Raw genomic sequence first — 26,909 nt, 5'->3', positions numbered from 1 at the left:
GGGCATATCAGGCTATCAACTGATTGGAGGGAGGCAGCAGGTCATATTATAGAAGAATTTTATCTCATTGATCAAGAATTCTGGAAAGAAGATTGACCACAATCATACAACAAGAATTAATCGATAAGGTCTATTTACTTCTATCTCATTGAAAATATATAGAGGATTTTTGCTCAATTAAAAGGCCCTTCCATGTCAATAGAAAGACTTTGCAAAAAAGGATTAACATTGTTGATTTTTTCTGTTTAAATGCTTAATCAGTTTAGGGGAACTGCCAAGACTGGCAGTCAACCAGTGATTCATTAAAATGTCTTTAATATGTCTCATTACTGTAGGGTGGGCTGAGGAACAGCAAGCATGAGTCTACACTGTCATCACAGGAATATGTGCATGAGCTGCGCTCTGGCATTACTGAGGAGAAGTTGCTCAACTGCCTTGAGTCTCTGCGTGTGTCTCTAACTAGCAATCCTGTCAGGTCAGTAAGTTCTTTGCTAGTAGTCAGTAATTACACTTCTTCATATTTATGTCTTTACCCACTGAGAGGAGTAAAAAATATCTGTCTGTCTATCTGTCTGTCTGTCTGTCTCTAATCATCAATTTTATATGCAGGTTGAAACATACTCATTAACCTAAACAGAAACAGACTAGATTGAGCACAGCAACAAGACACAAGGTAGTTATACTGCATCAGTAAGGACTCTCCCAGCCAAAAGTTTCAAAGCAGACTGGGGTTTCAAAATGTGCTGTTCAAGCTAATAAGAAATTAAAAGAAATGATCAATGTTATGGACTGTACATGCAGTTGTTGGCCAAAGAAACTTCAGATAAAACACATAAATACTTATATCCTCTCAACATCAGATGTCCAGCAGTGCCAACAAAACTGGTAAAATCCAGTGGGCCCCAAGTACACTCATCTACTGTCCAGAAAAGTCTGGCCAGAAGTGGGCTTCATGGATGAACTGCTGCCAAAAAGCCATATCTCCGATGTTGAAACAAGGCTAAGTGACTCAACTATTCAAAAGGCACAGTAGGTGGTCTGGACTGATGAGTTTAAAAATTTAAAACAATCGTCTGTACTAGGAAACAAGTTGATTTCCATTTGCTTGGAGAGCTGTACAATATGTCTGAAGGCAACAGTGAGGTTGGAGATTTGGTTAGGATCAGTGGTGTTGATGTTAGAGATTTCTGTTTCTATACCTTTTAAAGCTGTTTTGAGACAATGTGAAATGTTAAAAGTGCTATACAAATAAATTGAATTGAATTGAAGGAGTTCTGGATGTGATGCTTGGCCCACACAAAGCTCTGATCCCAAAATCATTGAGACTGTCTGGGATTTCATGAAGAGACAACTAACTGGTACAGAACTAATAACTGATAACTAATGAAGAACTGATATCTAATGACAACTAACTGGTACAGAACACCAGGTGGCCAACTTGACAGGACAACCATTGTCAGAAGGCATTTGAAGGAGTGCCTGGGGGACTGTTAGAGCCCATCCCAATGCCACGCTGGCCATGGTGACACATCGGAATTAAATTTGACCTGCCCTCGTTGTTACACATATTGTGGGTATGTGACAGCAGTGCCCACACTGAGGCATCCATTGTCACTGTAAATCAGTAAACAATCTTTGAGTGTTAAAGTTAATGAACTGAAACTGCAATAGTGTTTGATTTCATAGGGAACTGAATTTGAATTACTTTTCCCAATTTAGGTTAGCGTCAGTTATGTGGAATAACTGTCCAACCTCATTCAAAACAGGCATCTGTTAATTAAACTCATACGATAGATTTTGATTGTGTTCTTTGCTTGTTTATTTATTTTTAGCTGGGTGAATAATTTTGGCCATGAGGGTCTTGGACTGCTTTTGGATGTACTAGAGAAACTTCTTGACAAGAAACAGTAAGTTTGATTATTTTGTGAATATTTTGTGCCATTTTATGTGCAGAACTATTGGTCATTTAAGTGTTTCATGTCACTTTTTGCAGACAAGAAGTCATTGACAAGAAGAATCAACACAAACTCATCCAGTGCCTCAAAGCCTTCATGAACAATAAGGTGTGCAAAATAGTTGAACAAGAAGATTAAGGTTTATAAAAGAGCAGGCAAAGTAGCAGGGACAGATATGTGTAGATGGATTATATTCAGTTTGTGGAAAGGCCAAGTATAAAAACCGCAAAATTAAATGTTGAAATGATAAGGGATAAAAAGAAGTGATATGAAGTAAAAGGCAAAACAAAAAAGCAAACCAAATGCTTTATCAATACATTATATATGTGGGGAGATTTGCATATAGTCAGAGCCAAATTTCTGGGTATGCTATTCAAATTATGCAAATTAAATGTATGTATTTAGTGTATACAAGGTTGCCAGACTGCTCATGAATATACATTTGTGAAAATGGGGAACTTTCATATAATCTAGAAAACTTGCCCTTAAGCCTAAAAAAGGTTAAAAGTTCCATAAATCCTTATTTTTGAGCTATTCCTGCTAGATGCATTTTCAGGAATTATTGTCTAGTATATTGTGTCTAAATTAAAAGGCCCTTAACTGGATCTTTGCTAATAGTTCTAGATATAGTCCTTTTTTAGTAGCTAGGAGCATATAGGAGGTAGGAGCATGAAGGAACTTAAACTTTCTGAAGATTATTGAAATGGATTAGTGTGAAAAGTGTTAAAAAGCAATTTCAGAGCTCTGGGCCTTATGCAGGAATTCATGTAATAGCCGAGAATGTAATGAACTAAGGAAATCTAAGGAAACCCAAACCTCTTAGGATAATGCTTTGTTCACTTATGAGTTGAAGACATTTAGGTTGCTGTGAATTGATCCTGTATGGTCAGAGGTCAGTTCATAATTACTCAACCATTTTAGAAGTACAATTTATAATGGCGGTGAACTGACATTAAAACACAAAATAAAACTCATAGCAGGTAATTGAAGCAAACACATGAATTTTCTTGGAATAATTTGACTGTAGTAATGGATTCTTTGTAGTAAGCTGCTGGTGTAATGTAAAGTAATTATGACCACTATTACCATTGTGTAAGAACATCACTTGCAGCTCCACCTCCAGCTCACCAGATGGGGAACCCTTGCCAAATACTGATACTTAGTGTAAGTGCGAACCCTGAGAATGAGATCATCGAGGAACGAGGTGTCTTCTTGGATAAAATTTAGACCTAAATACAGGGATAGCTAAAAACACAATTTATTAACCTAGAAACATGACCTAAACAAAGCCAGAAACACTGGGAAAAAGAACACCAAGAAAGTCGCGGGGCACCAAGAAAACAACAAAAGGGCAAATCAAGCTGGTGACATCCTTTGCCAGCAAGAAGTGAGGGGTCGTTTTCCGTGGGAAACAGGAAGCAACGTTCTGTCCCCAACCAGAACAGATGTGCAGCGGTGTCCACCAAAAAAAAAAGTCCAGGAATGAGGGTGTCTTCATGGATAAAATTCAGACCCAAATGCAGGGATAGCTAAAAACATGATTTATTAAACATAACCTTGAAACAGAACACAAACAAAACCGGGAAACACTGGGAAAAAGAAAATCGAAACTCAAAAAACAAACCAAGCACACGAGGACAATACAAAGTCGAGCATTCGGATAAATAGGGAAGACAATTACACACATAAGGAACCTGTGTGCTGAGGCAGAAAGGAATAGACAAGGGTGTGGCAGACACAAGAACACAAGACGTAAACAAAAATCACATGGCATAAGTCCGGGTTAGATCCTGACAGAGATTGGGCAGCGGCAGTGTTGTAATGTAACGAAGTACAAATACTTCGTTAACGTACTTAAGTAGAAATTTCACATATCTGTACTTTACTTCGCTATTTAAATTTATGTCAACTTTCACTTTTACTCCACTACATTTCCTTGATAAAATGTATACTTTTACTCTGTTATATTTCCACTAAGCATCTTACGTTACTCGTTACTACAAAATAAAATCAGCAGAAATGTGTGCGACTGCAATAATGGAGGTTTGGCTGCCCCTAGATTGCATTACGCAGCTCTGCACGCTCTATTTCAGCATAATGTTGCCAAAAGGAGGCGGAAGCACAACTGAAACGGCCATGGAAGCGCCTACTGGAGGACCTCCCGTTATCATAGCCCGGGGTGGCCAACCGGTCAGAGACCAAGAGCCACATTTTTTACTGTGTTACCGCAAAGAGACACATCATACACATGGCCACACATGATCATCACCTTTTTTTTCCCTGCCATTTTGAGAGCAAACTTGACACAAATTGTTTGCTCAAATGATCTTGCTCCTACTGGGAAACTTTGAGGTATTTTCATCCCACACACATGCGCATTTGACAAAAATACCGTATTGAACTCAAGCAAAGTGAACACGCAAAATAAAAAGACACAAATACAAACTTCGATATGAACGTAAGAGCCGCAAGAAACCGGGAGAGAGCTGCATGCAGCTCGGGAGCCGCGGGTTGGCCGCCCCTGTCGTAGACGACCACCCCGAAGATATTGGTGAACAGGGTGAAGATAACGTTATACACCAGTGGTTGTATTTGCAAGAAATGTTTCTGTACATTGGAATGAAAGATTCTTCCTACTGGATGAAGTGCCTCTTATGCCTACCGAAAAATCATTGAAATTTTACTTTTTACTTTTACTTCAAATACTTAATACATTAAATATCAGAAAATTACTTTTGATACTTAAGTATAGTAAATATCAGATACTTTAAGACTTTTACTTGAGTAATATTCTAAAAGGCAACTTTCACTTCTACCAAAGTCTTTTTCTAGTACGATACTTGTACTTTTACTCAAGTATTGCTTTCTAGTACTTTATACAACACTGGGCAGCTGCTGTTTAGGACAAGGAGGTTCAGGTACGTACTTTATACAGTTATTTCTAACAGTTGATCCACAAATTGTTTTAGGACCCAACTGGTGGACACAATGTCTCCATTCAGATTTTTCAACTTTGCCAGGGCTCTGACTCTGAGGCGATATTCGGGAGGGACTCAATCCTATTGTCCAGGCTGATCTTGCCTGCGGGGATGAAAAAAACAACCTAGTCCAGTATATCACGATGCCCATTTGTCTGGACAAGCTGATCCGTAATTGCTCTCATACCCTCAGGAATAGCAACGGCGTTTACGCCTCTAGTTATGCATTTACTGTGACCAGGCAGGACACCGATGTGAAACCTGTCTGAAGAAGCCTACTCTATGAGCCCACAGAACTGTCCTCAGTTTGCAAATGAAATTCTACCCACCATGTCATAGCCCTAATAGATTCCAGCTCCTCCATTAATATCATTCACTGCAAGGACTACCCCATGCACCTTTCCCCTGAAGATCATGGCAGTGGATAACCAACCTATTTGAGATGTCCTTATCACTCACCAGACCACACCCATCACACTACAGATTGGGCTAAGGGACCATAACCCATATCATGGCCTTGTAAGGACCTTACCCACTGGTTCCCCCACTGTCTGAGCCAGTGCCTCAAATGACCCTTCGGACTCCCATATCAGACCAATTAGGCTCAAGAGCCTCAAAACCACAAAGACCATCGCCATACTACTAGAATTTAAAGACCTGGTGGAAGTGTTCAGTAAAGAGCACAATAACTGAGTGGCCAGCCCCACCCAGTAAGAAGGATTGCAAAGGTCTCTCAGCTTTGCAAACTTTTACTGAAGGTTCCAACACAACTGTAGCTCTGTTGCTGCATGTGTCCCTACTTTGCAGAAAATCCTGCAAACTCCACCGGCCAAAGGCAGTGCAGGAAACCTTATACTGACTCAAGCAATACATCTGCCCTCTCCTTTGACACCCTGACCATTCCTCATTCTCTGGGATAGGGGCCGTACTCTCACATGGCCACCGTTGAAAACTCAACCCATGGGCATTTTTCTTTCATGAACTCAATCCAGCTGAGGCTATGAAGTGGGTAATCGGGAACTATACTCAGGCACTGGCTGTAGGAAGCATGATATCCATTAGTCAAGTACTGACCCACCATAAGAATCAAGAGTACATGAAGAACGGCAAGCACTTGAACCCCCAACAGGCTTGATGGCATCAGTTCTGGACAGATTGTCTGGCTGTCCACCAAGAACCTGCGCCTATGACAGCAACATCCTGGACCCCTCATTCATCTCAGATTTCAGTCTCTACTGCACATGGAGCTGTTTGCTTATGCCACTGTGTATGCCCTTTTTCAGTGTTTTTTTTATTATTCATTCTTTGGATTTGCACTTTGTTTGTTTTCTTTGAAGCAATGAATGATGGTTTATGATCCTTTTGCCTGTTTTTCCTGACACTGATATTGCTCTTGATTTGGACTGTTTGCCATGAACTATATTAAAGTGCTTTGCTAGACTGCATATGGATTCTGCCTCCTCCTCCTTACACATTTGTGCCATATGGTATGCTTTATTAAAATTTTTATTGTGAATTACCAGCATTAACTTATGAGTAACATTTATGCTACTTACAATTTGAAATTTATTACTTGTTCATTGTGCTTATCAATTTTTTTTTAAGTGATTCTCTTCTAATAAAGTTAAACCGAGGTTTTTTTTGTTTCTTTGTTTTTATTACATTTTATAGTACGGCCTGCAAAGGATATTAGGAGATGTGCGAAGCCTTCTCCTTCTAGCCAGGGCTATTGATCCCAAGCAGCCAAATATGATGACAGAGATTGTGAAAATCCTCTCTGCAGTCTGCATTATCGGAGAAGATAATATGTAAGTTTATTGTGTTGTTCCAGTGCTATCTGATATGTTATTTTAAATGCAGAAAAAACACAGACATTTTGTTTTGCAACATTGTTTTTTTGGATATTATTGTTGTTGTAAAATAAAAATAAAATTCTAAAAATGCAATAAAGTAGAACTATTACTGAGAAGCAAATGAAGAATAAATAGCCATACCTAATGAGAATTGGCCTAAAAAATTTAAATTTTGGTAAAAAATTATTGTATATTACCAATTTTTACTCGTAGTCTTTCTTTAATCCTGCATCTAATATTGCATCTTTTAATGTATTTCTATATATTTTTTATTTATTTATTTTGCCTTTTTTTAGTCTGGATAAGATCCTGGAAGCCATGAGTATTGCAGCCGAGCGAAATAACAGAGAGAGATTTGCTTCAATAGTAGAGGGTCTGGAGAACCATGAAGCTCAACAGCTTCAGGTCAGATGAATGCCCAATACAAGAAAATAACCTCTCAACTTGACACCTTCTCCCACACAACTTCCACTTTAAGCCATCACTCAATAGTGAATGATCTAAGTTATTTAAAAAATGTAAAAATGTTTTAATTAATTAATCGTGACTGCATTTAGTCTATATATTATGTGAGTATCTGCCATGAAAGTCAATACGAATTATTAATCAGCCCCACTCTGGTGTACTGCTTTATGACAGTATTTATATTATTTATTTAGTATTACCTTTAAATAGTATTTATATCTAAGGCTTGGCAGATCTAGCAGCACAGAAATTTAACAAGTGGCAATACACATTTTACACAGCATTGGGTATGGCTGAAACACCTCAATAAATCAATAATTAGGATGGGTGTCCACATACTTTTGGCTACATAGTGTTGTGAATGTATTATGCATCGCTTGTCATATGTTAAATAAGAAATGGCAGTGATGCAGAGTTTCGCATCAAAATTTCATTTATTTTTTAATTCCTTTACTGTTCAAGCCCATCTGTGACCCTGTTCCAACATACAGCAAGCATCGGTTTGGATTTTCAGTGAAGAAGATTCTTTAAAGAAAGCCTAAGTTCACATAATTGTAATGTGAATTAAAACACTTTTAAACATATTAATTTGTGATGGACTACAATGTCTGGGTTATTAATGTCATTAATTTTTTCCTCATTGAATGAACATTAATCAGTTTATGTAAATGAAGTTTGGAAAAAACTTCATATTCTAGGCCAATGAACTAAACATTTGATAGATTGGCTAAAATTTATCTAACTACATTTTAACTACAGTGTCAAGTAGTGTCAAATTATTTAAATATAAAAAAATTGGATGAGCCCTAATGATGTCATATAAAGGGCAATAACTATGTTAAAATAATGATGAAAAACATGATGAAGCCAAGGCTATAAATTAAGACCATTTCTTATTTAAAAAGAAAATAATATGTATTTCTCTAATTTGGCTGATACACTTTGAAATATTATACTAAATGTATATTGCTAGTGATGAAAGTCAATGTAGTTTTGTGCTGTAAACCTTTCTGTTAATTTACGGATGATTGTCATTCATCAACATACACATGATTATGAAGACATTCAGCTTTTTGCAATGTTTGTAACGATGAAAAACTTAGCTGTTTTTTACACTCGTTACTAAAAGAATAATTAATGAGGCATTATTCTGTCCTAGCAGCACCTCCTTTGTAAAATTATTTATCTGTTTATTCTGTGCAATGTCTGAGGCTTATATAGTGGTTTATAAAATGTGTTTAGACCTTGTCTGTATTTCTGTGTGTGCGTGTGTGTATGTATGTGTTATGAACACAGACAGCCTGCATGCAATTAATCAATGCCCTAGTCACATCTCCGGATGATCTGGACTTCAGAATCCATTTACGGAATGAGTTCCTGCGCTGTGGCTTAAAGAAGATCCTGCCAGTGAGTTGTTGTTTTTTAATGTAATTTCTTCAAGCAGACTTCCCCATTCTCATTATATAGAACACTTATAGAGAATCTGGTATAAACTGCAAATACAAGAATGTTTAATGAACTTTCTGCCTTGTTTGCTTTATATGTTCTGTTGTTCTGACACATGGTTGTTCAGTTTTGTCACAAAATATACCTTTGCCAGGTTGCACCTTGAGCCTTGTTCTTTTATACGTACTTAAATATTTATGTATCATAGTGGTTGTGAGTTCTTTTTCTGTTGATATTTTTAATATTAATTTGTATTTTAAATAAGCATAATAAGTTTCCATTTTTTCTTTTAAAAATATCAACAGAAAAAGAAAGACTTTGTTAGTTATATTTGATATAGAGTTCCTCTGTGACACTCATACATTTTACTGCAACGGTTACATTTTACTACAGATATATTCCACTTCCACTGATTGATATCCTGCAGGTGTTCCATTCTCTCCTTGGGCATAAAAAAATATAGAATAGTGCTGAAGCATAGGAAATATAAAACAGTTTTAATAATAAATAATTTAATTAGATCAATTGACAAAATATGGAATGGAGATATAGGTAACCACCTATTTAGTGATTATAGTTGTTTCTTTAATGATCTTTTATACTCATTTTCTCATTCTCTCTGATGACAGGAGCTGAAGGAAACAGAAGAATTAGACATTCAGCTGAAGGTGTTCAATGAGAATAAGGAGGAGGATTCTATTGAGCTGTCTCATCGGCTGGATGACATGCGTACAGAGATGGAATATCCTTTTCACAGCAATTTCTTTTCCATGAACATCAGCTAAATAGTGAGATGTTCTGCTCTCTAAGCTTTGTAACCTGGACAAAGCCTAGAGTGCCTGTCGTTTTATTTCACAGCTTCTGATAACTTCTTATTTGGTTATGTATATTTACTATTTTGACCAATGAATTCTAATTTTAATGATTTTGGCTTACATGTAACAAAAAGAAAATTAGAAAATTTCATAAGACCATTAAAAAAACATTTTTAGTGAATTATCCTTCTGGAAATTATGTTAATTTACTGTATATGCACCCAATACTTGGTAGGGGCTCATTTTGCTTTAATTACTGCCTCAATTTGGTGTGGCATGGAGGTGATCAGTCTGCTGAGGTGGTATGGAAGTCTGGGTTTCTTTGACAGTGGCCTTCAGCTCATCTGAATTTTTTGGTCTCTTGTTTCTCATTTTCCTCTTGACAATACTCCATAGATTTTCTATGGTGTTTAGGTCTGGTGAGTTTGCTGGCCATTCAAGCATATTAACACCATGGTCATTTAACCAACTTTTGCTGCTTTTGGCAGTGTGGGCAGGTGCCAAATCCTGCTGGAAATAGAAATCAACTTCCATGCTATATATTAGTGCAGACTAGTAAAAAAATCTGACCATTTGGCTACTTTTACTGTACTTTATTAATTACTTTTTTTTTTATCCTGATGCTGCATGATTGACACACCCCACAATTCCTTGACTCTGTCCACTGATATGGACGAGGTTTACCATATTCTGTCCAACATGGTGAAAGATACAGACTCAGAGACCTATTTCCTATCTATTCTTCAGCACTTGCTGCTCATCAGGAATGACTACTATATCAGGTGAGCATAATTTCCCAAAATCAAAAACACTGTTTTTACTAATAAAAGAAGAAATTACAGTGTTCTTCTTATATTGTTCATATATTTATAGTAAGTATGTGAAACCCTGGTCTAATGACTCCGACAAAATCAAATTATAGTTGGGGTTGGCAGCATCAAGTCATCACAGTTTACCAAAACACTGCACACAAACCCTCCATATCGGCACTTTACTATTAATTTCCAAATGGTCCCCATACTTTTTCTGAAACTGCAGAAGCCAGAAATCTAATGGTAAAAGGTTATTTTGCATTTCCAGTCTTCAAATATTGGAAATCTTTTTTAATGTACTAAATTAAATGAGATGGTTTGGAATCATGTTCCAACTAATATTAAAAGGAACCATGGCATTCACTGCACTCTTTTGTTTCAGGGACATTAATGCACTATCTCTATGCCACATCTGACACAGTCTGTAGTAGAGTCTAAAGGATTTGCTGATTGAGTGAAAGAGTGCATTATTAGTATTCATATTTATATTGTTGTTAGTTTTGCTTTGAAAACAAAAAAAAACACCCATATTCTACCTTTGAACTACATCAAGATAGTTAAGAATAAAATAGAATTTTGAATCTGTCTGCCTTTTCTCTTTTACTTTAGGTAGTCTTGTAGGGCATGATAAGTAGGAGGTACATGAGAACGAGAAAACATGGAGCACATGGGTTTGCCTTTGACCAATGTGAGGATTAGTGTGTGAATTAGATTTGTGAGACTGATGTTTAACACTGGTTGGATGAGAAGGGGGAGGGAAACTAAGAAGTGAGTGTGATGAGGTGAGGAGGGTGTATGCTTCTACACTGGTAAACTCTGACAGTTCTAGGTCAGCCTTTTCCTTTTTTCTACATATCTGCACCAAACTGGAAAGATGGTATTCAAGCCACATAACATGTAGCAGAACTTACATTTATAATAAAATGTGTATTGGTCAGTGTAGGAGCAGGCAGTGCAATAAAAATTACAGATGATTCCTGCAAGTCACTTTATGTTCAACATCTGCATTTGCTTAATTACAAGTATAAGGCATTTGTTAAGTCAGTGATGTAAACAAAACAGTAACAGTGAAATAACTGACCACAAATCACAAATTCTAAATGTCACTTTAAATTCAAATATAAAATACACACACTAAAAGGTATATGTATATGCTGTAAGAGCATGCACTCTGACATTCAAGCCTGGACATTGTCAAATCCCATAGTCAAGTCAATATGTAGCTTCATGCAGAGTTATCACTGATTTTACTACACACTGTATTGTTTTAGTGACATATAAATACAATGACCTATAAAGGTTTAAATGTGTGTTTTTCAGACCTCAATACTACAAGGTTATTGAAGAGTGTGTGGCTCAAATTGTTCTTCACCGTAGTGGAATGGACCCTGACTTTGGTTACAGAGAGAGACTAGAAGTAGACTTCACCCAACTCATTGGTAAGTTAAGTATAGCTACTCTTTAAGTCTAGCTGGAACAGTCCAAATACTGTAGCACTTTAATTACATCCTAATTTTATAGAAATTGCAAATACAATTATACAATTACTATTATACTGTTCCATACACATTAAACAATATACTGAAGAATAGATGCATTGTGTGAACAGCTACACTCAAGCTTCCAATTACATAACACTTAAACCTCTTACATACTTTTTGAGCCAAATCTGACCTATCCTGTCATTTTTTGAAGCATGCACATTTAATGAAGCAACAACCAAATTTTTTTCTGGCCTGAAATTTGATGACACTTTAAAAATTCATAAAATTATGGAAACCAATATTTCCATATTTTTTCCTACAAGTACTAGCTTCTCTCCAATTTAATTATATGTTCAAAAGGAGCACATTTCTAAATAGACTCCTATAAGCTATTTGCACTTATAGGTCTTGAAAAAGAATAACAGTATAACTCGGCATATACCAGTTTGGAAAGCATAGTGACAATCAAGGTAGGCCTTGACAATCTCATGAGATCAAAAGCATTTACATGCAAAAACAGACACATTTAGGGGTTATTACAGTGTACTAAATACAAATGTGGAAACACAGGAGATTCAAATGCTTGCGAAAAAATATTCATTTGCAAAATTCAGACTTCTACTTCAACTATCATGACTATCATGAAAAAAATCGGTATATACATACAGTACATGCATGCATGCATATATATATATATATATATATATATATATATATATATATATATATATATATATATATATATATATATATATACACACGTGTATATATATATATATATATATATATATATATATATATATATATATATATATATATATATATACACACACACACACACACACACACAGTACAGGCCAAAAGTTTGGACACACCTTCTTCATTCAAAGAGTTTTCACACTGAAGGCATCAAAACTATGAATTAACACATGTGGAATTATATATGTACATAACAAAAAAGTGTGAAACAGCTGAAAATATGTCATATTCTAGGTTCTTCAAAGTAACCACCTTTTGCTTTGATTACTGCACACTCTTGGCATTCTCTTGATGAGCTTCAAGAGGTAGTCACCTGAAATGGTCTTCCAACAGTTCCCAGAGATGCTTAGCACTTGTTGGCCCTTTTGCCTTCACTCTGCGGTCCAGCTCACCCCAAACCATCTCGATTGGGTTCAGGTCCGGTGACTGTGGAGGCCAGGTCATCTGGCGCAGCACCCCGTCACTCTCCTTCATGGTCAAATAGCCCTTACACAGCCTGGAGGTGTGTTTGGGGTCATTGACCTGTTGAAAAGGTGGTGTGTCCAAACTTTTGGTCTGTACTGTATATATATATATATATATATATATATATATATATATATATATATATATATATATATATATATATATATATATAGATACTGTCATATAGCCTACACCATCTTTATGTAGAGCAAAACTACTTTTTTCAGATCCTCTGAGAGTTCTTTGCCATGAGGTGCCATGTTGAATTTCCAGTGACCAGTATGAAAGGAGTGAGAGCGATAACACCAAATTTGACACACCTGCTCCCCATTCACTTCTGAGACCTTGTAACACTAACGAGTCACATAACAGCGGGGAGAGAAAATGGCTAATTGGGCCCAATTTAGACATTTTCACTTAGGTGTACTCACTTTTGTGGCCAGCGGTTTAGACATTAATGGCTGTGTATTGCGTTATTTTGAGGGGACAGGAAATTTACACAGTTATACAAACTGTATACTCACTATATTACATTATAGCAAAGTGTTATTTCTTCAGTGTTGTCACATGAAAAGATATTATACAATAATAACAAAAAATGTGAGGGGTGTAATCACTTCTGTGAGATACTGTATATATTTAAAAATAGACACCCATAGTAAATGTATGCTCACCAATACTATACGGCCAAATTTTGTTGGACAACTGACAATCACACACATATATATGTTTTTTTGAAGAATCCCTTTTCCAGACACTAAACCTAAGATGTGATAATAAAGACAAGAAAAATATTTAATCCATGCAATAAGTTTATACTGTACCATGGACTACTGAGTGAAGGTCCATATGTATCTCTTTTTTTACACTTAATCCTGTATTGTTATTCATAAGTAAACAGTTCTTCTTCTTCTTCTTCTTCTTCTTCTTATTATTATTATTATTATTATTATTATTATTATTATTATTATTATTATTATTACTATTATTATTATTAAGATTGAGGTGAATACAAGCAAAAAAATAGTGTTAACCACTAATAATGTTACTTTCAGATCAGTGTGTAGATAAGGCCAAATTGGAGGAGAGTGAACATAGAGCAGCTGAATTCTCCAAAAAGGTAAAGCTATCAATTACTGTGTTCTTGGGACATTTTTATGATGCTTTATGCCTAAAAACATCATTTCAGCAGAAAAAACAGCTTTATTCTGATTAGGAGTTAGTCTCTATCTTTCATCTCAGCTATATTATATAAATAAGTGTGTGAAGAATTACTGTTGATGAACCATTCCTGTATGGTTATTTGTGTTATATTGGCACAGTATGACAACCATTTAAATTTAGTACACAAGCAGATATGTGATCATACAGAAAATGTATTTTTCCTTGACTCTATGCTTTGTTAGCATTTAGCTTACCCCCAACTTATTTCTCAGCAGAAAAGGCTTCAGAATAAATAGTTAATAGATACAGTGTGGAGACACCAAGAGAAAATTTCAGTTTCCTCTGAAGGTTTGGTGTGGCAAGGCCAATTCTTTTGTTTTTTGGTTGTACACTTGATGACATTTTATTTTGAAACCAAAAGATGAAAACAAGATCAGATTTTTAGATTTTATTGCCATAACTACTGTACCTGAGTGATTCACCTGTCTGTATGTGGTGAACTTCAGAATTTTTTGAGAGTTAGAAATTGGTGTAATTGGTGATTTGTGAGAGAGAAAGTGCGTTCATTAGAACATGTCCACAATATCACAGTTTTATGTGTGTGTGTGTTTGCATATGACTTTTTATAGTTTGATGAGGAGTTTAGTGCACGACAGGAAGCACAAGCTGAGCTGCAGAAACAGGAGGAGAAAATCAAAGAGTTGGAGGGGAAGATCACCTGTTTACAGAGTCAGGTAACATGCAGGCACACACACATGCACACACAAACAGAATTTCAAATCCTTTCAAAGACATGCATACAAAAAAGTTTGAACGATACAATTGTACCTAAATGCACCTACAGACCCAGTAAGCAAGATATCTGCTCTACTTTTACATGATTCCTGTAAACATCTGCACTTCATGTCTATAAATAGCCATTTCTCAGTTGTATGAGTATATTAGCCCATTTCTTTATTGGGAAACGTAACTTCTAATGCAGTTGCTAAGAAATATTGGCTAATTCTGTAAAATGGAACCTTTTTTATCAGATTTATGAAACTGATGATTTAATAAACAGCCAATCTGCTCTTAAAAACATAAGATTTAATTATATTGAATTGCTTGGTTGGTTTTGTTTTTTCACATTTTGTTTGTTCTTCATTTCTTTCCAGATCAAATTCAGCTTCTCGCACAAAATGCTTTCTATTTCCTACTTAAAATAATCTGAAATCTTTAGGGCATCTGTAGGCCCAAAAAGAGAATAGTTTGCCTTCTTGTAGAATGAATAAAACAAAAACACAAACAATCTTGGAAAGGCATCTGCAAAAGAAAGCCGACTAGTTGCAAATGCCCTTACTTTTTCTTCTTGACTCTGCACTCTGCACTTGCAGAGTCAAGTCTGTGTTTTCAGTTCAATTTGTTTCCTCCCATTCTGAGATAAGTTGGCATCATCTGTTTGTGTGTGTGAGTGTTAAGTTGTAAATAATAGAAATATGGTGGTCTATGCAGATTTTGGTAATGGTGAGGGATAATGACTATAATGTTATTGTTAATGTTATGTTATTATTAATGTTAATCATTAAGTAATAAATTGAATATTGTAATAGGTAGCATATCACTTTAGTATGAATTTTACATGACACCTATATGTATTATTTTCAAATATTTTGGGCATTTGGAGGTTTTCCATTCAAGAGGTGAAATGCATGTTCAGTCTGGTGATTGATTGGTGATCCTCTGACGAAGTCTTTTGTTGTTTTGGCAATGTCTTTTATGTTGTCTTGCTGCATGAGGAAGTTGCTTCAAGTTGGATGAATTGGAGGAATTTTACAGGGAAACTGTGACTTTTGAAAAATGCATGCTTGGTACAAAGATTTTAGTATGTCTGCAAAGGTTGAAGTGTGGTCATCAAACATATTATATAACCTATTACTACGAATCAACAGTGATTCACATTAATAGGTTTTAGGGAGGGACCCACTGCTGTATGCTGCTGTCTCATTGAAATTGGTCAATTGGGACACTATTCATTTTCATCTTATAAGGTATTGACTGAAAATTTTGTATTGACTACAGGACAACTTCACCTGCCTAATAAGGGTGATGCTTTCCATACAGATGTGCTGAACAACTTTTGTGCACATTTTGAAGCTTCTTTAGATTGCGTATCATCCCAATTGCTACACGGACAATGCCATTGCTACCACCCTCTAACTGGCCCTTAAACACCTGGACAAAAAGAACACATATACAAATGCTGTTAATAGACTTCAGTTCAACATTTATTATGATCATCTTTCAGCCCCTGATTGAGAAGCTGAGCCTGCTGACACCTCCATCTCCAAACTTGATCCTGGATACTCATTCAATATGAATTGAGAAAAAAATCTTGAAAACCACCACACTGAGCACTGCGGCCCCTCAGGGCTGTGTGCCCAGCCCACTACTGTTCACTTTGCTGACTCACGAATGCGCAGCAATGCACAGCTCAATCCACATAATCAAATTTGGAGATGAAAAGAATGTGCTGGGTTTCATTAGCATTATCAATTAGTTAACATACAGAGAGGAGGTGCAAAAGCTAACAAATTCAACTTCAATTTTTTTTTATCTCAAAGCAGCTTTACAGAACATAAACATGAAACAAAAGATTTATGTAAATATTAATATAATACAAGAATTAAATTAATTAATATTAGACATATTTAAATGTGTGTGTATTTATCCCCAAGCCTGGGGTGCAAGCCTGAGACTGTGGCAAGGAAAACCTCCCTTGGATGGTAAACGAAGAAACCTTGAGAGGAGCGTAGCTTGTAGAGATGATATACTTGGGTCTATATGATCATATTTTCTTGTCCTGGTTTTGGACTAATTAGCCTATTTATTGAAGATGCAGGACAACCACCTAGTAATGCATTACAATAGTGCAGTCTGGAGGTCATGAATGCATTATTTAGCTTCCCAGCATCAGATACAGATGGGATGTTTCTTAGCTTGGCGATGTTTCTTAGCTTGGCAATATTTCTTAGGTGAAAGAAGGCTGTTTTTGTAATTTGGGCAATATGATTTTCAACAGACATGTTGCTGTCTAATATAACACCCAGATCTTTCACTGTTGAGCTAGTAGTTACAGTACATCCCTCAAAATAGAAGTTGAATTGTGAGAGCTTCTGTGTACTGGTTTTTGAACTGATAAGTTGTATTTCTCTCTTATCAGAATTTAACAAAAGAAAATTACAGGTTATCCAATCTTTTATCTCTTTAATGCACTCAGTTACAAATCCCATGCCTGGAAACAAATCCCATGCCTTTTAATGATGTTCCCTAAGGGAAGCATGCATATTGAAATTAAAGAGGTCGTAGAACTTATCCTTGAGGGACCCCATGATAAATTGCCAATAAACTGGATGATTCCGCATTTAAATAGCGGTGTAGTGCCAACAACCTGCCTCTAAATTTGAACAAATCACAAGAGATAGTTGTTGACCCCAGCACAAATATTATCAACTAAACATCAACTGTCACATCAGGAGGAGGAAGACAGACCCAGATACAGAATAGCTTCAAATAAACAGGGTTTAATAAATAATAATACATAAAACAGTAACATGGACTGAAACTAAACAGGACAAAAGGTACGAGGGTACACTGACGTTACATTGACAATACACTGACGATGATTGCGCCCTGCCATCGGCAACGCAGCACGGTTATATAGACATGACGATTAATACATAAGAAACAGGTGTGTATGGACGGGGATGAGTAAACAAAGTCGGGGAAGACACATAACACGGAACATAAACAGACACACATGGCCAAAAGTCCGGGCTAAATCCTGACAGTACAACCCCCTTGAGGCGGGGCTTCTGAAGTGCCAAAACTTAATGACAATCCTGACGAGGTCCAGGAGGGGGGAGCGAGGCACATGGCGAGGCAGATGGGGAACAAGGCACACGGCGAGGCAGATGGGGGAGCAAGGTACATGGCAAGGCAGATGGTGGGAGCAAGGCACATGGTGGCGCAGCCATAGAGAGCCGAGCGACGTCCAAAGCCGAGCTGAAGGGCCAAGCGACGTCCACAGCCGTGCTGAAGGGCCGAGTGCAACCCCCGACACACTGCGGCCAGACCAGCGTCTTGACGAACAGAATAGGAGGGAGTGAGGTTGGGAAAGTTCCTCCACCACTGGGCTGCAATACCCCCTCGGAACAGAAGTGAGGCGACCTCATCCTTGGAGGGAACCGGAAATGGAGCGGCATCCCTCACCGAATAAAATGTAAAAAAGTCAAGGAGGTCTAGAGGAACAGTCCAGGAGGAGAAGAAGAAAAAATATGCTCCTAATAAGCCGGTCCAGGCTGGAAGCTATCCTGCTGGGTCCAAGTTTGCACGGAATCATTTTGTCACAGCAGGGAAGGAGGTAAATAGGTTTTAATAACTAAAAATACTTAAAACAGGAACAAAGATGACAACTAGACAGGACAAAGGACGAGGGTACACTGACGTTACATTGACAATACACTGATGATGATTCTGCCCCGCCATCGGCAACGTGGCACGGTTATATAGACACGACGATTAATACATAGGGAAAGGTGTGTAAACACGGGGAGGAGTAAACAAAGGCGGGGCAGACACGTTACACGGAACATAAACAGACGCGCATGGCCAAAAGTCCGGGCTAAGACCTAACATCAACTAATTGGAGATTGTCAAGAGCACCAAATTCCTTGAGAGCATCTCTTTTAGCAGCCTTGTTTTTCTGTGTTTAACAGTGTTTCTAGGACTTAAGTAACGTGAAGAATACATAATTTTCATTTGTGGTTCAAATCTAAATGTAACTATTAACTTATTTGTGATTAACTTACTCTCAGAGAAAGCTGTGTCCAAGTATTGGGCAGCAGATACTGCTTAAAGCTTTTTAGTGGACTGGTTTCTGCTTAGCCTCTTGAAGGACAGAATGTTCTCTACCAGTTTTGCTTTGTAATGCTGTGAGACAAATCTCAATGCCTTCTCCTGCTTTATATATATATATATATATATATATATATATATATATATATATATATATATATATATATATAAATATAATACACACATTTTTTGGGGAAAAAATTGTGCCTTTTAGCCTTCTCTTTACAAAAAATCAGATTCCACTGTATCTTTCCAGTCTTGTTTCACCAATTAGCTTTGATGCTCTACTGCATATATCAGTTCTATTATATCCAATCTCAGTGCTAATGGAGACCTTGAATAAGTTCTGACATTCTTGATGACTCTGGTTTTCTCTCATTTGTCTACAGGTTGCAGTTGGTGGTGCTCAATGTATTCCAAAGCCACCAGAAGGTATTACATGTCTGCAACTGCCACCTCCTCCTCCCCCTCCACCAGGAGCACCTCCTCCACCTCCTCCTCCTCTTCCAGCTGGTATGGGACCTCCTCAACCACCACCAGCACCACCACCCCCTCCTACTGCCGGAGTTCTTGCACCTCCTCTACCTTTCCTTGCCCCAGGACTCCCTTCTGTACCAGCTGTCCAAAAATTACCCTATGGCCTACAGCCAAAGAAAATCTATAAACCTGACACAGCCATGAAGAGGGCCAACTGGTGCAAGGTAATGAAGGTCACAAAATCCAGATCAAAATGTAATGTAAGAGAAAGTGTTAGTATAATATGGTATAATATCTCTGTTAATTTCATCATAAACTCTGGAATCTTTGCTGTTTATATTTTAGCAACTTGTTGAAAAATGAGCAAAGTTCTCGGTCAGCACTAAAACTGTAATAAACAGTATTCAACTTAACCCTTAAAGCCAGTTAGCAATTGCTGCCTTGTGTGCTTGCGAGGTAAAATTCAGCATAATGGAGACAATATAGAGGAGATATATATATAAAAAAATGTATTATCTTACTATCTTTTACACAATAACAAATTGTCTCTTGTTTATAGAAGTGAAGGTGAAGATCAGACAATTCTTATTTTGGTCTTGATAAATAAAACCATAGAATTGAAGGAGGGTGTACTTTATTTTCCCATGAATGTAAATATTGATTAAAAGTTATATTTATCTAGTCCTCTAAAATATTTTGGAATAAATAAATGTAAAGTTTGAAACAAGACAAATCTTGGTAAATACTGGGATCAAATTGAATTTAAATAAGTTTTTATTTTGTTTGTTACAGATATGTCAGGGTACATTAAATTGACAGCTCCAAAAGATAAGGAGGCTTCTGGCAACAACCCAAAAGGAATGTTTATGAATTGGTTTAAACCAAATGGATTGAAAAAGGCTTTTTTTCTAGATATATTGTGTCAAGGGTATCTACCAATTTCCTTTCAAATCCAGTGTTGAATAAAGCAAGCTGCATCTAATTCTTCAAGCAATTTAATGTGATGCATGGGTTATACATTGAATTTAGACACTGCGTTGACATATAAGGTCCACACAAAACCAAACTGATCTGTTGACTCTGCGAATCAAATCTGCCAGGCTGGATCAGTTGTTATAATATTTAGTGATTACTCCAGTATTGAATATGTTCAGAAGTTTGTTAGCAATAGTGGACTTATGCAAAAAATAAGGTAAATATTTTTAGATTTGCTGGAAAAAAAAACATCCAACAATGCTCATTTCTGACAACATTTAGGACCATTAACCCCAGAATGATCAGTGATCACTGGGAACAACATGTTGTTTCCTAGTATGATAATGGGATATCAAAGACACACTTGTATTAAAAATAAAAATAAAATTCATTCGTATTCCACCCATGAAAAATTGAGAGGAAAATAAATGGCTATTTCAGGGCAGAGAAAATGGTATTTAAATCCTCCCAGTAAACTAGGTATAAACTGGTATATACTGTCATACAGTACTGTAGATGTTAACTGCTTATTTTATAAACTGTGATGATTAAAATGATTATACTTGAAAAAAAAACTTTGGTTTCCAAAATCTAACCTTATTCATAAAGTGTAATTCATGATTTCGTTGAAAATAATTGTGGTCTACATGGTAACACAACAAGTGATGTTTAGAGGTGCATAAAAACTATGCACACTAGAGGTGCATAAAAACAGATACTGGTATTAGATATTGGCTCAATATGTTGCACAATAGTTATATGTAAAAGACATCCCAATACAAGCACCTTAAACTAAGTTATGCTGTGTGACGTAATGCATGCCATGCTAGGTTCACATTTTCTCTCTGGGGAAAGCAGATACTGTAATTGACATTCAGATATGGTAACTTCTCTACAACAAGTGGTAACAATTAAGGGGGACTGTTGCCAAATTAGAACAGATAAGTGAGGATAGGGTGGCTAGATTTAACAGCTGTAGTATGTATATAACTCAGGTAAAAGAGAGACATAAGGAAAGGTTACATGTCACAATTGCTCAGAAGTTCTTTTGTGCTGGAAAAAGCTCAAAGGGAAATTAAATGCGTTCCGGATTGCGACATTCAGCTTGATGGGTTCACCTAGATTTGTACCGACAGAATGGTGCAAGAACTCAGTGTTGCTCTTTGCTTGTTTATAGTTACTGCTCATTGTTAGTAGAGTTTGTGACTGTTAGATGCAGTCTATTTTATTTACTATGGGAATCCACCACTCTTTTCATTGTCAGATTGTACATTCCCCCATCGCTAATTCTATGGAGGCACTATGTCAACTTTATGTGGCTATTAGTGATCTGCAGAATGCTCACCCGATGGACTGTTTATTATCCTGGGAGATTTCAACCATCTTAAATTAGTCCTTCCTAAATTCCTTCAAAATGTGGACAACATATGAGAGGCGCGAGCATGTTTCCACTTCTTTCCACTTATTACCGCTCATCAGATGCTCTAAACCGGTTCTGAAACAGAGCCAACTCTGTTCTTCAGGTCTGTTTTGAGTGCACTGACTGGTACAGTACATGTTCAGGGAAGCTCAAACCAACAACAATTCCATCAACTTGAAGGAGTAATAACAATCTTAACATGTGCAATATGCATTTTTAAGTACCTTACGGACAGTCTTTTGATCACAGTACAAAGGACAAACAGCACTGGCAAATGTATACAGTGGGCTAAGAAGCTTAAGAAGCACACGGTACAAAATATGTAAAAGCATAAGAACCACAAAAAACAAAATATGTAAACAAATCTCATAGCTCTAAATGCAAGTAGCTCAGTGTGATTTCATATTATGAAAATTTATTGTGAATGATGTGTAAATGATGTGGGTTATGTTGTTACTATTTATGCTTGATCATCAAGAAATATTGGCTGTGTGTCTGTCTCATTTGCAGTATAATTCCAATGTCGTTTTTCAATGTTTTGCAGATAGTGCCTCAGGAGATGACAGAGAATTGCTTTTGGATCAAAGTCAAAGAGGAGAAATTTGAGAACCCTGACCTTTTTGCCCAACTTTCACTTACTTTTTCATCCAAAGCCAGAGGTAAATAGGATATTTTTTTATGCCATCCCTTACTACCCACTCAGACCACATTTTAAGATAGTACATGATTTTTTTGGCTATGTTCTGAGACAATGTGCTATGCTGCAAGAAATGAGAGCAGTACCTTCCCAATTCAGATGGTCACCATACTGCCCCAACAGGTCAGGCTTGCCCTGGAAACTGATTTAACTATTTTAACAATGCCCACATTATTTTCAGAGTACGACCTGGACATTCAGCAATGATTACCAGCTGTAAGCTACATCACCATACCTCATTTGGAAGGGGCCAGAGCATATTACTCAGACCTTTGCTTTTGCTAACTTCATCACATCTGCAATATTACTCTTAGTAACCTCTGATGAAGGCATGTATCATTAGCTTCTATATGTATTTGAGACCTTATGCTTGCCTAAGACTTTAATATTACCTCTCATGTCTTCATTCTGGCTCCAGTATACACTTATTAAATGCTGCTGGAGTCCTTAAAGTCCTAGCTAATTTAGAATGCCTTAAGATGGAGCCTTCTGTAACCATATTCTCAGTGGGTGCTTCACTGAGCAGAGCAAACCTATTACACTTGTGAAGAGGAGATTAGTGCTGCTCCCTTGGGTGAGCATTAGCATTAGTTGTGGCTTTGCGACTATGTCCACTTCCCCTTAAAGGCACTGCACTCACTATCAATAACATTATCTAGTGTTTCGTTATGCATCTCTATTGCTGCAGTTTATCTATCAGAAATCCAATCACCACATGTAAAATTACTGCTTGCGATGAAGGAAAAAATTCTAATCTTCCTGAATCTTACACATTAGATCTATAGCTGAATATTTGCCATACTTACATAACCTTGGATTTTTTGTCAGAATTGTCAGGGGAGGTAAGTGTCGACCCAAAATGCAGGACACCAGTGTAAACTCAAGATCTTTAATGAAGGTAGGCAGGGGTCAAGGTAGTGGCAAACTGTATAGAAATTAGCAACACAAAGAACAAAGGCTAGGCAGGAAAACAGTACATCAATATCAGTGTCCAGTAATCCAATATTTTGGTAAGCAGAGCAATGCAGGGTGAGCTAGAACTAGCATCATGAAAACAGTTTAAAATCCAAAATAAGAGAAAATGGGGATAATGCAGGACTTGCAAAAAAAGGAAAGCGTTCAATAATCCGGTGCAAAGGCAGACAAGGGAGGTGCAGGCTGACATTGATATAGTTTAAATGTAGATCTGGCATGGGTTTTTTTCCGACTTGCTGTATTTTAGACAGAAAAAACAGCATTCTTTGGAAAAAAAAATGAGTGAAAAATCTAACAAATGAATGCGGCAGCACATAATTATTGATGAAAAAATGGAAAATAAATTAATATAATTAAATGCTGACACAGGCAAGAAACACTCAGCCAACGACTATCCCTTCAGGCTTCTGTAGAGCCTTCTAGATTATTTTGTAGATACAGCAGATGACGTATCTGATGATAACTTGGTCATGAGAGTACAGTAATAGTGGAGATCAATATCAAGTTGTGATAACCTCCACAGTTTCTTAGGTGCTCTAAATTCTCTCCAATATGTTTGTTACATATCCAACAGCCAATATAGCTACTGTATTCAATTCTTGGCTATCTAGGCGTAGTTTGTGATTGAAAAAAGGTGACTGTTAATTCTGCTATTATTGCCTTAATGACTGGCTACACAGTTCTACAGGGTTCTCAAACTCGGGTTTAAATTTATAAGTATTATAAATGATGACAAAGTCAGAAAAGTCAGACAGTTTTATAGTCTAATTACTTAGGGTGCTTTCACACCTATAGTTCGGTTCATTTGCTCTGGACCAAAAGCAAAAAAATTATACTGTATATTTTTAGCAGTTTTGGTTCCTTTTCACACCACACTGATCGTTCTGTTCCGCACCAGTTGAAACGAACCAAAATGCAGTCATGTGATAACATCCACATCACTCATTGGCCACATGTCACAAGCGTATTTCCTAAACTCCTTCTCGATTGGTCAGAATAAACGTGCGGGAAATTTCAACGAAACTCCGGAAGTAAACAAAAAGAGGAAAATACAGGAAAATACAGCATACAGTACACCATGGAGAGACGACTGCGCGCTGCAATTATGTTCGTGGTTGTAATCTACTACATCGCTTGTATACAGCACTCTATGCAGAGTCTTAATTTTCAGAATGAAGCGCGGATGCGGCTTGAAAATATCATTTTAATGCACTGCAAACGGCGAAGACGCATCGCAAGACACTTCAGGAGGCGGCGAGCATTACTTTTGCGAAACTGTGACATGCTCATCTTACGAAAATATTGCCAACGACCCACTACGGTAGCTGGTTTAGTCCAAAATGCGCAATACTTTTTGCAGTTAGGTCTATTCGATCTCGGATCGTGTTCTCACCACAAACGAACCGTACCAGAGTTCGTTTGAAAGCGTACCGAGACCACCTCTTCAAGGAGGTCTCGGTACGCTTGTTTGGTCCCCTTTTGGTGCGCACCAGAGTTCGATTGCTGCATTCTCACCTGCCCAAACGAACCGCACCAAATGAGCAATCGAACTCTGGTACGATTCAACCGAACTAAACAAGGCAGGTGTGAAAGCATCCTTAGAGGATTATGGCATGAATTTTAGTCACAAAATAAACCGTGTTTCTTTTTGTGAGAACACAGGATATATCGAATTCAAGTATTTTTATCCCAGTGACTGACTGTGAAGTCTAGCTGCAGCCTGCATTCCAAAGAACTACAGACCACTGCCTGTTTTTGATAGTAAGCATACGTTTTTTTAACCTAATGTTACACAAGCCCTTCAGTTGGCCTATTGAGGGTAGATTTTGGAGAGTTTGAAGTGTGTGTTAGGTTTTGATTTCTGAAGGTAAATTGGTTCAAAAGACCTTTTTTGTTACAGAGTATCTGGCCTCAGAATATGTTTATCAGAAACAGAAGAGGAAGAATGTCTAGGCCAACAGAAGGTCATCAATGAGGCCTTTAACAAATGGTATCACACAGTAAGCCTAGGGCCACAGTCAGCCCAGTGAAAAGTCTGCAAAGATATAGGCAAAATATATTGCAATCAAATCAGATACACTTGTGGACTGAGCGTGCTGCTTGGCCTACCTCATTTGAAAAGTAATTCAGTTCATCCGATTTTTGATGCTGTTAAAATTATATGATTATAGATATGAGATGAGCAGAGCAAACTGATGCATTGTTTGGAATTTACGGAAGCACTAAATTTAACCTCTTCTACCCTAAGCCATGTTTTTACATCTCTGTATCTGAGTGTTCTCAGCTACCATACTAAAACGTAATTTATTTGATTTATATGTCATTATGGGTGTTTATTCCACCCAAATATAACTATTTAGGTTTAGTTAAAGTTATATGCATCATGCCACAGCTGAACATGCTTCCAGGTTAAAGTCAAATCAAATCGAATCTTATTTGTCACATACACATACATACAGAGTATGACATGCAGTGAAATGCTTTTCGCATCTGTCCGGTATTCAAACATAAGGAATGCAATTATGAAAATATAAGTGAAAAAATAATGTATATACATATACTGTACATAAATATACATAAATGTGTATGGTTTTTAATTATTGTCCTTAAAGTGTCCATGTGCAGTATGGTGTGTATAAAGTGGTACTGTGCTGTGCAAGTCCAGAGTTAAAGTGTCAGTGCAAAAATGTTGCCTGTGGGTAGAAGCTTCTCCTCATTCTCTCTGTGTTTGCTTTTGAGGAGCGGAAGCATTTCCCTGAACGCAACAAAGAAAAGAGTCCATTGTTGGGATGGCTGAGATCCTTTACAATCTTCCTGGCCCTGGTCTGGCACCACATGCTGCAGATGTCCGGCAGGTCAGGGAGCTCAGTGTGGATGGTACAGCTGATCACACAACCCTCTTGAGGGCTCGCCTGTCCTGCATGGTGCTGTTCCCGAACCAGGATGTGATGCTACCCCTCAGGACGCTCTCAATGGTGCAGGTGTAGAAAGTCTTTATCACCTGTGAGGTGGTTTGAGGTCCCTTAAGCGACTGAGATGGTATCAACATAAGTGAAATCAACATGTGACAGGACCAAGACAAGTCCTGTGTGATGTGAACACCCAGGTATCAGAAACTGTCCACTCTCTCCCCTGGAGTCCTGTTGATGTTTAGCAGTTGGGATGACCTCTCCTGCTTTGTGCTGAAGTCCACTGTCAACTCCTTGGTCTTGCTGACGTTCAGGAGAAGATTGTTCTTCTGGCACCATCTCTCCAGGTTTTTAGTCTTCGTTGTTG

The 26,909-nt window shown here is 37.3% G+C and overlaps 1 protein-coding gene across 6 annotated transcripts in view; it reads left to right on the top strand.

Annotated features, from left to right (window-relative positions):
* diaph2 (diaphanous-related formin 2) overlaps positions 1-26,909 on the top strand; it is a 185,830-nt gene that overhangs the window by 69,727 nt on the left and 89,194 nt on the right. For all 6 annotated transcript variants that reach the window (XM_027135703.2, XM_027135707.2, XM_027135706.2 and 3 more), the window contains 13 exons: positions 336-475; positions 1,833-1,907; positions 1,994-2,063; positions 6,605-6,741; positions 7,083-7,191; positions 8,548-8,658; positions 9,327-9,439; positions 10,178-10,294; positions 11,645-11,763; positions 14,088-14,152; positions 14,826-14,930; positions 19,479-19,790; positions 22,506-22,620. In XM_027135703.2, the coding sequence (XP_026991504.1) occupies positions 336-475; positions 1,833-1,907; positions 1,994-2,063; positions 6,605-6,741; positions 7,083-7,191; positions 8,548-8,658; positions 9,327-9,439; positions 10,178-10,294; positions 11,645-11,763; positions 14,088-14,152; positions 14,826-14,930; positions 19,479-19,790; positions 22,506-22,620 (1,588 nt within the window). The remainder of the gene's footprint in view (positions 1-335; positions 476-1,832; positions 1,908-1,993; positions 2,064-6,604; positions 6,742-7,082; positions 7,192-8,547; positions 8,659-9,326; positions 9,440-10,177; positions 10,295-11,644; positions 11,764-14,087; positions 14,153-14,825; positions 14,931-19,478; positions 19,791-22,505; positions 22,621-26,909) is intronic.

This window comes from Tachysurus fulvidraco, chromosome 17, assembly GCF_022655615.1.
Source record: "Tachysurus fulvidraco isolate hzauxx_2018 chromosome 17, HZAU_PFXX_2.0, whole genome shotgun sequence".
Taxonomy (NCBI): domain Eukaryota; kingdom Metazoa; phylum Chordata; class Actinopteri; order Siluriformes; family Bagridae; genus Tachysurus; species Tachysurus fulvidraco.
The sequence above is the reverse complement of the archived record's forward strand: the minus strand, read 5'-3'. Positions and strand labels throughout refer to the sequence as shown.